General features: G+C 35.1%; 1 protein-coding gene across 1 annotated transcript; it reads left to right on the forward strand.

The window, feature by feature from the left end:
* The first annotated feature begins 2,985 nt into the window (after positions 1-2,985).
* Positions 2,986-4,727, forward strand: LOC110624664 (phenolic glucoside malonyltransferase 1). The gene has a single exon (XM_021769887.2). The coding sequence runs from the start codon at positions 3,046-3,048 to the stop codon at positions 4,441-4,443; it is 1,398 nt and encodes a 465-aa protein (XP_021625579.1). The 5' UTR covers positions 2,986-3,045; the 3' UTR covers positions 4,444-4,727.
* Positions 4,728-13,165: the final 8,438 nt, after the last annotated feature.

The raw sequence follows: 13,165 nt of genomic DNA on the forward strand, positions 1-13,165 counted from the left end.
GTGTGGGTAATCTATTTATGAGAAAAACAAAAAGAAGGATTGCATAAGACCATAAGTGTTTAGGCAATTGAGACTGAAAAAGTAATACTCTGACAGTGTTTAAAATGTGCAGGGATTTTCTTTCTACTAGGCCATTCTGTTGAGGAGTCTCAACACAGCTAGTTTGATGAATTATTCCTTTTGAAGTAGAAAAGGTATGCATAAGGAATTCAGGACTATTATCAGACCTTAGGGCTTGAATTCGGGTTTGAAACTGAGTTTCTACAAGATTGATCAAAGACTGCATAAGATTTTTGGTTTCAGACTTTGCTATCATCAAGAAAATCCAAGTATGTCTCGAGAAGTCATTAATAATAGTTAGGAAGTATTTATGTCCATGAATAGCAGGGATAATACAGGGATCCCAGATATCAATATGAACTAATTGAAACAAAGCAGTTGTACATGATTCACTATGTAAAAAAGGCAATTTCTTCTGTTTTGAAAAATGACAATTGTCACATACATGATTAAAAGAACTATGAGGCATTGATGCATAGAGTTTATTTATTTTTGTTAATCTAGACTATGATGGGTGATCAAGTCTCATATGCCAAAGATAAGAAGGAGAATGATATAATATGAAAGTTACGGCAGATACAATATGTACATATAAAATTGAGGATGAAGATGAATTAGTGAGCACAATAATCCTCCCTTTATTTCAGCTAAACCAATCATTTTTGAGGTACTCGATTCCTGAATGAGACAAGAAGTGTGTTGAAAAAGTAAGTTATGTAATGTAGAAATGAGCTTGGTTACTGAAATGAGATTGAAAGTAAAATTTGGAATGTACAGGATATCCAACAAATATAACTTGTCAGTGAAGTGAATAGTCACTATAATTCAAATATGATGTGAGTACCATTTGACAATCTAACAGTAATAGGTATGATATATCTATAGGATGTGAATAAAGATAGGAAAAAAAATGTGGTCAGTGGCACCTGTATCCAAGATCCATTGATTTCCATTAATTAAAAAAAACTTGGTTACCTGAATTAGAAGCAGAAGCATAATTTTGCTAAGATTGACTAGTTGACATATTATTAACATGATGTGAAGATGTATCTGTTGTCGCAGATGAATCTTGAATGGGGTTCAATAACCTTTGATACTATTCAGTTGTGAATTTGAAACTATCAGCCTCCTTTGATGCATATGGTTCATTTTGAATTTGCAAGACTGGCTCATTATGGTCATTAGAAATAGCATTTGTATTGGATTTCCTATACTCAACAGAACAACATTTGCACTAGAGTTCTTGAATTTAAAACTAGGAGGAAAACCATGCTTCCTATAGCAAGTATCCACGGTGTGCTTATGTCTACCACAGTAAGTACAAATTTTGATAAATCTTGAACCTATCCCATATCCTGAGTTACCATAAGGGACATAATTTCTAACAGTATTATTGACAAAAGCTTTGGATTCTATGATATGACTATTAGAATTTTGTCTTTCTTGTTGAAGAACTAGAGAAAATACTTTATTTACATTTGACAGAGGATCCATCATCATAATCTGAGATTCAACATTTGCAAATTGGTCACTAAGCCCTTTCAAGAATATAATCACATAGTCGTTTTTTACATAGGTTCTAACAGACTCAATAGCACCACAAGAATATGGGTTTGTACAAGAGCAAGATGGAATTGGTATAAAATTAATCAATTCATCCTAAAGAATCTTTAATCGAGTGAAGTATTATATAACAAAAAGTTCTCCAAAAGTAAAAATTTCTTCTTATAAATCAGAATTACATACAATATCACCTTGAGAGAATCTTTCTTTTAGATCATTTCAAGCATCTATAGCCTTATTAATCCAAATGATGCTTTGTGTAATAGAAGGTGATAATGCTTTGGTAATCTAAAAAAGCACCACAGTGTTGCACCTATTCTATGTGAATCTCATTAGATCGGTTGTTGTAGACATAGAAAGCGTACCATCGATGAACTGTAATTTGTTCTTTGATGACAACCATTATTGCTCTGGCCCAAGAATGATAATTGAAACTACCAAGAACTAGTGATACTAAAATCAAGGCCGAATACTCAGTTGAGTGCAAGAAATAAGGATTGAAAGGGTTTTGAAGATAACCATTATTAGTTGTAGCAGCCATGAAAAAATAGGTTCAAGAGACCTTTACAAAAATTTCAAGAAATGAAATGCAGAGTCATGTTATGAGAAAAGAAAAATACAGTAACAGAAGTAACTGAATTAATAGAATAACAACTACTTAATTTAACTAGCTATGTTTAGAAAAATTTAAAATTAAAATCTAACTTTAGTTTTAACATCCACAAAATAGTTTTAATTATTTTATTTAATATATAAAAAATATAATTAAAAATAATAAAAAATAACAAGTAAAATGATAGACAACCTTCTCAAATTTTAAATAAAATTAATTAAAATTATAATAAATTTTAAAAATTCGATCTAACTATCCAAAATGAAAGCTTTTGCTGTAAACTTTAATCAAAGAAAATGCTTAAATTATTTAAATTAATCGAAAGAAACAAGTTTTACAATGATACCAGAGATTCATTGAATCTTTTTTCTTTTTAATAATTCATTCAATTCCTAATAGCTAGTGAAAAGGTGGCTTTTTATTTACGTATATTATTATTTGCCCGATAGAAAAAACATATTGTAATTTGCTTTAACGGGTCAGCACCGTCCAAAGACCACCATTTGTTTTGAATTGTGTGACTTTGTCAAATTATTCGGTCAGGAAAAATTTGCCATGCACGCGTTATGGATCTAAAATATTCCAGATAATATAATTAATATAATAAATAAATTTACTAACTGATATCTTACGTTAACCATAAAATAACGAATTTCCAACTGATTCCTCCACTTTCATTATTATTATACATTAATACCAAATATCATACTTTATAATTCAATCATTCATCACATTCGGTGAAAACAACATCATCACTCTGATATAAAAAAATAATAATACAATCTTCGTCATCATTCATTGTCTCTCCCATGGCATTACCTTGCTCCACCAAAATCCTGGAGTTCTGTCAAGTTCTACCAGCCTACGACTCACCTGAGTCGGCTACCGAGTTCTCTCTCCCTCTCACCTTTTTTGACATATTTTGGTTGAAATTATCACCTGTTCAACGTCTATTTTTCTATCAACTCACTGGTCCATCAGCTACACCTACTTTCTTCAACACTGTAATATTACCTAAACTCAAGCACTCCCTTTCTCTCACCCTCTTCCACTTTCTCCCACTCGTCGGCCGCCTCACCTGGCCACCAAACTGTCCCAAACCTTTCATCCTCTACACTCCAAACGATGGTGTTCCGCTCACCGTCGCCGAGTCCGACGCGGACTTCGATCGTCTCTCGAGTGATGATATCCTTGATGCTGTTGAGTTGCATCCTTATGTGCCTGACTTACCAGTATCTGATACTATGGCTTCTATACTTGCTCTGGAGATTACTTTATTTCCAAATAAAGGGTTTAGCATCGGTTACTCTATAAACCATGCGGTTCTTGATGGTAAAAGCATAACCATGTTTATGAAATCCTGGGCTTACATGTCTAAGCATGGTGAAAATGGAAAACAGAACACTTCTATATTGCCTGAAGAACTTGCTCCGTTCTTTGATCGAAACGGTATCAAAGACCCATTAGAGCTGGGGAATCTGTTCTTGAGGCAGTGGGAGTCCCTAAGCGAATCTGAGCCAATGATTAATTCTCGAAGCTTGAAGCTGTTACCCCAATTAGGAGCAGACATCAAAAAGGTGAGATCCACATTCCATTTAACTCGTGAAGAGATAATCAAACTCAAGAACAAAGTATTGTCTCAGCTGGAAAATCCAATTCCTTTGTCAACTTTTGTGGTCACCTGTGCCTATGTATTGGTTTGCATGGTAAAAGCCAAAGGAGGAGATGGAAACAGAATGGTTTGGTTCCTATTTGCAGTGGATTGCAGGAGACGCTTAGATCCTCCACTTCCGGCTAATTACTTTGGCAATTGTGTTGCCGGTCACGACGTTTTTACAGAAGCAAGAGATTTTATGGAAGAGAATGGGTTCTCCAACATTGCAAAGAGATTAAGTGGGGTTATAGAGGGATTGGAGAAGGATCCTTTACAAGGAGCAGAGGATAAGATATCAAGTTTCAAAAGTGAAATTAGAGCTGGAATGCAAGTGATTGGGCTTGCCGGATCAACGACTTTTGACGTTTACGGGTGTGATTTCGGGTGGGGCAGACCAAAGAAGGTGGAGATAACCTCCATAGATAAGACTGGAGCAATTTCTTTGACACAGAGTAGAGATGGAAACAGAGGAATTCAGATTGGTTTGGTCTTAAGCAGGGATGAAATGGAAGCTTTTGGTTCTTTATTTGTCGATGGCCTGAAACACCTTTAAGGGTTTGTTTGCCGATTGAGAGAGCAGCAATAACCTCAAGGGGAGAAGTCCGGTGAATCCAATTCAGTTGGGGCTCGTCTATTTGAGTAATTTCGTGTGAATTTGCTAGAGATATTAGTAATTTGGCATTGGCTAGAGAAATGCGCACGTAATAAAAAGTTGTAATGTAATTGCAACAATATCTTCTTTTTAGATAAATTTCTTCGAAATAATTGTTTCTGAACTTTTTCTCATCAGTTGCCTCCTCAATGCATTCTAAATTTAAAGTTTTTTTTTTTTTTCTCATACGTCAGCCGCTTAGATATTATTTTTTATTTTAATTATATTATTTTTTTAATTATATAAAAGTTAAGTTACAAAAATAAGCCGTCTCATGAGTTAAGAAAATCACAAATAAAATTTAAAAAAATATGTTAAACGTTAAGACAAGTATAATATATAGTCACTCTCAATATAATTTAAGTAGTTATTTAGTAAATCACAAATAAAATTTAAAAAAATATACTATATCTTAAGACGAGTATAATATATGGCCACTCTCAATATAATATAAGTAGTTATATTAGTTTATCTCGAAATTTAGATTAAAGTCCAATCAGACGCTATAAAAAAAAAAAGCCCTATACATTCTAAAATTAGACCAATTATTTTTATAGGATCTAAAAGCATCTACCACATTCTTGGCATCAATTTCAATATCCATATTTATATTCCTATGCTCTTTTAACCGGTTTAAAACCTATTTGAGAGCCAAAGCCTCATCTAGTCGGAGTGAAAGAATTCCATCCTTAAAATTAATCACCACACTAAAATTATCAGAACTATCCCTGATCACAGATGCAAAAGAAATCTTATCATCCTACTCATGAATCCCGACATTCATATTACACAAATCTTATCCTTTACTCATGAATTCCGACATTCATATTACACTTTATTTTTAAAATAAATATTAATATATATTAGTAAATTATTTATACTTATAATATAATTTATATGTATCATAAAAGTAATCATATTAGTTATAATGTTTATTTATTTTATTTAATAAAAATATATATATACATAAAAATTATATTTTATTAACAATCATATTTTTATATCTTTTAATCTTATTTATATTATATAATAAATTATTAATTTTTGTATCTTTAAATAAAAAATAAATAATATGATATATATTGTGCAAACATGAATAAGAGAAATAAAAGATAGCGGAAAATGAATGAATTATTATTGAGCCTTTGGAGTAATTTTTACATAGAAGGAAAAATAAGCAAAACGTGAAGAAGCTAACTTCACTTGAAACAAAATAGAAAATAAAATTTTCTGCCTACAGTGAAATTACTAAGTGAAATGGTGCATTGTGCTCTTCAACCCTTTTCTTTTCTTGAAACCAAAACGCAACGTTGCTTCATTAATTTATGCACGCAGTTTTCATAAGTCTACATCCCCTTCAAGATGGAGTTGGCTGAATTGAAAGCAATCCTATCTTAGATATTAGATTAAGGAATTGAGATGCAGAGAGGGACTTCGTGAGCAAGTCTGCCAACTGACTCTATGAAGGAACATGAATTAGTTTGATGAATCCCCGAGTTAGTTGATTTCTGACAATGTGGCAATCAATATCCATATGTTTTATTTATTCATGAAAAATTAGACTAGAAGCAATATGCATTGTTGCCTTATTATCAAAATAAAGAGAAATAGGAAGATGAACTGGAACTTGAAAATCTCTAAGCCAGTAAGTAATCCACTATAGTTCATTGACCACAGCTGCATGCTTCTATACTCTACTTTAGCTGATGAATAACTAACAGTAGCTTGTTTCTTTGATTTTCAGGAAATCAAGGAAGGTCCAAGAAACACATAGTAACATGAAACAAACTTTCTGGTTACTAGACAAGATGCCCGATCAAAATCAAAGTAAGCTGTTAAATGAAAATTGTTTGATGCTAGAAAGAATAATCCTTTGGAAAAGCAACCTTTCAAATATTTTAGGAAATATAAGGCATCTTGCCAATGAGACTCTCGTGGGTGTTGCATGAATCGACTTAGTTGTTGAACTGAATAGGTGATTTCTGGTCTAGTGAGACCAAGATAGGAAAGTTGACTAATGAGCCTTTTGTAAGGTTCTAGATTAGAAAAGAAGTTCACCATCTTCAGGACTTGAGATTTCTAATCATAGGTGTAGAAATAAACTTGGCATTTTGCAGATCAACATTAGAGATAAGATCAAAGATGTATTTAAGGAAAAGTTTGCAAGCTCACAAAGTCTCTATGGTCTAAAGTAGCTATTAGACAGTGGAATAAGGAGTTTACAATAAAATTAATGGCGTATGGATTCACTCAGTCTTTAGCCGATTACTGTTTTTTTGTAAAAGAATCATGTGCTTTCTTTGTTGCCCTTCTAGTCTATGTTGATGATGTACTTATTATTGGTCTCATAGAAACAAAAATACTTGTTGTAAAACAATTCCTTACTAACACTTTCACTATCAAAGATCTAGGTCATGCTAAATACTTTTTTGGTCTTGAGCTAGCTTAATCATTACCTTTTGAAGGGAGCATGTATAGATCTTCCTCTATGAATCCATGTAGGAAAGTATTATTGAGATCTACTTGATGAATTTCCCATGTGAAAGCAGTAGGTAAGGTCAAAAGAACTCTCACAATCACCAATTTAGCAACTGGAGAAAAATTGTCTATGTAATCAATACTAGCTATACTTGATTATACCCCTTTGCCACAAGTCTATCTTTGAGTCTATCCACTGTCCCATCTACTTTATGTTTGACTTTATACATCCATTTAGATGTAATGGCTTTCTTTCCAAGGGGCAGATTTGTGATTATAGATGTACTGTTGAGCTTCAAGGCTTCAAAGTCAACTTTCATAGCAGTGGTCCATCTAGGATCATTTTGAGACTTTAGCTCCTGAGCATTTGCTACATTAGCAACAAAGGACAAATGCAAGGTGCTAAAGTCAAAAGATTAATATGAAGGACCTTAGACAGTTGATACAAAGTCTTGAAGCCACAATAGTTTAGTATGGTCTCTAAGACTTCTTCTAATAGGAACATGATTGTTAAGTATTGGTGGAGTAGAGTTATGAGAAGATGTGTGTGCAAGAGGAGAGGTGGTTGGTGAGGACTAGATTGTGAGAGGTATAATTAGAGTGGATGAAGGATGGTTGGGGAGTTCATGTTCTATGGTAGTAGCCAAAGATATTAAAGCTGAGTTAGAATCTGTAATAATAAGTAAAGGTACAGGTAAATTTAATGGTGTTGAGTTATGATATGGGAAGATTCCTTCATGAAACTGTACATCTCTAGAAATAAAGACCTTACGTGTGGCTAGATTCATAACTTTGTAGGCTTTATGACCTACTGCTTATCCCGAAAATAAGCACTTGATGGCTCTTATATGAAATTTATCTTTATGAGGCCCTATGTAAGCAGCAAAATATAGGCAATCAAATGTTCTCAGTTTACTGTAACCTGGAACCTTTCCATGCAATACTTCATGTGGGGACTTCTAATTAAGGATTGGAATGGGCATTTTTTTTATTAAAAAGATAGTAGTTAGCACACAATCTTCCTAGAACACTATTGGCAAATGTGCTTGAAACAACAATATCCTTGCCATTCCCAAGAGATGCTTGTGCTTTCTCTCAATTATTTCATTCTACTGTAAAGTATAGGCATAGATTCTGACGCAGAACCCTATGGCATAAGCCTCAGGAATCCAAAGATTTGATAAACCCACTTCCTATGGCACCCCACACTTAGAGAAGCTGAAACACCAATGATCGAAGGATTTAGATGAGAATCTGACAAATGCCACAACGAATAGTTGATAAGTAAGCCAAGATTCCTGGTGCAATTGATGAAAGCAAATCCTCACTCTCACTCAAAGCATTACACGCCAAAGGCATGAAAAGAATTCTGAAATTTTGATTAAAAGCTGCCTCTTACAATTGTTTTTTATCCTTATATAGTAAGGAGAAAAACAAATAAAATCCTAAGACACTCTTCTTGGGCCTGACTTAAACACATAAGGCCCAAGCCAATCACACACTAAAATAACACATAAGTATTAAAACATAAGCCCAAAGCATGGCCCAACACTCTAAAACTTAAAAGATAAAATATGGACAGAATACAAGTCCAAACAAAGCTAAAATAAAATAAGTGTTCAAATAATAAAACATAGCAAGCCCATCATAACAAAGCTGAATCTTCACAAAAACCTTACTTGATCTTCACTTTAGGCTTCCCTTTGTGTAGTTTTAGCCCATAGGTTTGATTAGGCTCCCTAAGCCTATGATTGCAAGTGTTGCACCAAATCTATCCCATATGAGTTGAAGCACGCCCCAAATATATATGAATCATATGAATATGATTTTGAACTCCCTTTAGATCCATTTGAATGACATAAGTTTGCTCCACACCATTGTTAGAAATTTGCTCTATTGGATCCGTATCAGATTCTCTGATGCAAAATTCTTTTGTTGTGAAAGAAATCAGTCAAATAAGAGATTAGGAATTCACCTCCGTTATCTGTTATAACTTTATAAACTTTTAACTGGAACTAGTTCTCAAACATGGAGACAAAGTTAATACTAATAGAGCTAACTACTCCTTTATTGGGCAAGAGATAAGTTCATGTGTTTCTACTAAAATCATTCACAATAATAAGAAAGTAATAAGCACTATTAAAGAAGCACATCCATATGTAGCAATTCTATTATTCTTACAAAGGCAATTGAGCTCTTAATAAAGGGTTATCTATGTTGCTAAGACATTGAACATACTTCACAACATGTGTTACTGAGTTTATTATTGTAATACCTGGCTAGATTCCGGCATCGGAATCCCTACCTTCAGGCGGAATCTCCGTTGGAATCTGGAATTCTGAAGATGCCAGAGTCTTCTAGAGGGGTAAAGTGTGTTTTCTAAAATATTTTCACTTGATTTTATGGTTTTAAATGGAAAAGAAATGAGTTTTGAAAAAAATAAGGCCAAGGAGGAAGGACCCAGGTTCGGCCGCCGAACCTCAAGTTCGGTCGCCGAACATGGGGCTGTTTCATGAGTGCTTTAGGCCTCCGAAGGCTTTGAGGAAAGAAACCATGTTCGGCCACTGAACATGGGATAGTTTAGGGGGCACGTTAGGCTGCCGAAGGTGGTGAAGTTGTGGAAGCAGCTTAGGCCGCCAAAGGTGGTTGACCGACCACCTATAAAAGGCCCTCAAACCGAAAATGGGCGAGTTTTCTCCCCATTCTCGAGCTCATGTGTGTTCATATCCTCCTTTGGCTGATTTCATGTTCTTTCTTTAAATCTTCCACGTTTTTATGAGTTTCCTTTTGGGTTTTGAAGTTTTAAGCTTAGATCGAAGTTTTGGAGCTTGGAAGATCTTTGGAGTTTGGATTCTCCATATCTTCAAGTTAGGATCGTACCAACCCTCGATCTTCAAGAGGTAAGTGTAGATCCTTGCTTTCCTTTATGTTTCATAAAGTTTTAAGTAAGTTTAAAGAAGTTTTAATGCTTGAGTATGGGTAGATATGCATGTTAGGGTTTATGTGGGTTTTATGCCTAATGTATGTTTATGTGATGTTTGTATTGGAGTTTGAGTTAGTTTATGCCCCTTTGTGCATGTGGGAGTGTGTATGCATGTTTGGGAGAGAGCATGTAAGGTTTTGGGTTGTTTTGGGTGTTTGGAAGGTTTGGAAGGCTTGAATGCATAAGAGGCTGAGTTCTGGATGAACTCAGGTTCGGCCGCCGAACCTGCCTGTGGATGCATGGTTTGGCGGCCTAACCTTGCCCCCGAAAGTGGAGTTTCAGATCTGGAGTAGACTTTTGACCGCCGAAGGTGCCGCCGAAAGTGCCTGACTTTTGGATCTGGAGAGAGGCTTAGGCCGCTGAAAGTGCCCCCGAACCTGCATGGCTTTCGGCTCTGGAAGGGACCTTCGGCTGCCGAAAGTGCAGCCGAAAGTGCCCTGTCCAGCCCTTCCTTGGGTGTTTTCTATGCATGTTTTTAGGACGTTTTAGGGGATTTTTGGGGAGTTGTTTATGAGTTATTTAGAGCGTGTTTGACACCTCATTCGAGTCCACCTGTGTAGGTTTGGGCCCGAGGGACCGAGGAGGCCAGCAGAGTTAATTGTTGTAGAGTCAGTCCAGTGTCTGCCAGAGGTGAGTAGAACAGAACGATGTTTTTAAATTAATGAAACTTTTAGCATGATCATGCATCACGAATGCCGTGTTATTATAGGTTGTTTGCATTAGAATTCACGAATATGATGTATTGCATAATATGATGATGATGTGGATGGATATTGGATGATCCTTAGCCCTCAATATGAGATGAGATGACATGACATGATATGATAAGGTAAGAAAGTCCAGGAAGACCCATTCTACGTCCTTGGCACTATGTAAGAGAAAAGTCTAGAAAGACCCATTCTACGTCCCTGGCACTTTGGAATGTTGTGTTTAAGTGAAAGACCAGGACCCATTCTACGTTCTGGCATGATTAGATTTGTAGAGGGCTATAGGTGACAAGTCCATCCTTGATGTGATTTGCTGTGATGTGATGCATTTCATGATGGCATGTTTTACTTAATAGTTTTTAGTTCTGCTCATTGGGCTTTTTAGCTCACCCCTTTCCCCTAAACCCCAGGTTTGCAGGTCAGAGGTAGTCCAGGAAGACGTTAAGGGCAATGCTACGCTTATGTAATAGATTAGTGTTTTAGTGTGGACATGTATTGTAAATTGATATAATGTATTGCAAGATAAGGTAATGAAATGTAACGTAAAGCAGGGTTATGTTTATGGATTAGTGATGTGCTTGGCCCTAAAGCTTGGTTTGTCCCTTTTTGTACATGATGTATGTAATGGTTTAATGTTGAGTTGTGTGTAAACCACACTTGTGGCATGTGATGCTTACCACGCTAGAGTATTTGATGAGGACTCTAGTGGAGGTCTTATGTTTATGGTTTCGATGCATGCACAGGTTAGGTTTTGGTTTATCGGATGTGATCCAAGCTTGATGTATGTTATGTTGACCAAGCTAGAGCATTTGTTGAGGGCTCTAGTATGGGGTTCTCTTATGTTTACAGTAGGTCAGGCTCGGTATTTACATCAGGTGTTTAAGTTTTTATGTTTATGTTTGATCATGTATGGGATTATACCAGCTGTACAGGATGTATGTTAGGCTTGCTACGGGTCCCGGCGGCCTTAAGCCGATCTGGATCCTAGCACCGGTAGCGGTCCGGTTTCCGGGTCGTTACAATTATTGTCTATGAAATTGATATAGGACACTTTCTGTTTAAATATGTCTCAACCTTTGATGCCACATGTAATATCCTCAAACCCATAGCTAGAGTAGTGCCACCATTAGGTATGGGTTAGGCTAATTCACTACTAGAATAAGTGGTATTAGGGGAGGTGTTAGCTTACCCCGAGCTACTTAGGGGAGGTGCTAGCATAACTCTAAATTGCTAATAACTGAATCATAGAAAACTCAAATAAGAAACGGACATATCTAGAAATAAAATAGACAGTGTGATTAGCGAGTCGGGAATGAGTCACTTTTAGGAGGTGCTTAGGGTTTCCCGACATACTTGCTTGAGATGCTTGTTTAAATCTGTCATGCTTACTTAAGTAAAAAGGACTTCTAAAGGCTGAAAGCATAATTTAATAGGTCAATCTATAATTATTGAAAGTTTGAAAACTAAATTGAAACATGGTAAAGAGTTTAGTAGGTTAAAGTGTGAATATGGAAAGTTTAAAGACAAAATTCAGTTTAGTCCTTCATGTTTTCCACCTCTTCACCTAAACCCTCCATGTGTCACCTAACTATGCATAAAAGAGATGACAAAATAAAGTGAAAAAGTGAGTTGTCTTCTCCACCCACCTTGTTGCTGTAGGTCACACCATTGAAAAACCAAGATTTTTTTTTGTCTTCCTTCCACCAAATCCAAGCCAAAATCTCACTAAATAAACTTCTTTCTTTAATCAAAATTCACCCTAAGATCAATAGCTAAAGAAAGAGTCATATATTGAAAGAATTGAAGAAAAAAAGTTTAGGGTTCCATATGCACCAAGCTTGAACGTCAAATGTGAGCTTAGAAATGTGTAGGAAATAGTATCTTCTTATTTCTTCATGCATGAATTTGAATTATAAAGTTTTAATTTACAATTTATTCAATCCTTTTCTAAGACATAAATCTACCTAGGTGAAGGAACATCACAGGAAAAGGAGATAGCTAGAGAATAGAAGAAGAAAAGAAAGAGAAATTCAAGAAAGGTTTGGTGTTTGTATGATTTTATGTTTTCCTTTAATTTTCTCATGGATATGTGAAGTTAGGGATTGATTTTACTTGCTGGAAATGTTGCTTTGATTGTATAAATATGTTATATGAAAGTTACAATGGTGTTTGAAAGGTTTAAATTAAAGAAGCCTAACATCATAGCTAAAAGTGCAAACTTGGCAGGATAGATTTTAACAGGGCAGTATGTGTTAGTAACTTCATAACTTATTGTGTAGTTATTGAAGTTAGACTTAAAATATACCAAATAAAAGCTGAGACAAAGAGCTAAAACTTTCATGAGTTGACCAAATTCTGAATCTGTAGGTAAAATGATGTAAATTACTAGTAAACTTAAACTGGACATAGTGATAGTGCATCTGAAACAGTGTATTGATTATACCATAACTAATTA

Source organism: Manihot esculenta, chromosome 10, assembly GCF_001659605.2.
Source record: "Manihot esculenta cultivar AM560-2 chromosome 10, M.esculenta_v8, whole genome shotgun sequence".
NCBI lineage: Eukaryota > Viridiplantae > Streptophyta > Magnoliopsida > Malpighiales > Euphorbiaceae > Manihot > Manihot esculenta.

Excerpts from the sequence above, each read along its gene's own strand:
- LOC110624664 (XM_021769887.2), top strand. The coding sequence starts at position 3,046 with ATGGCATTACCTTGCTCCACCAAAATCCTGGAGTTCTGTCAAGTTCTA.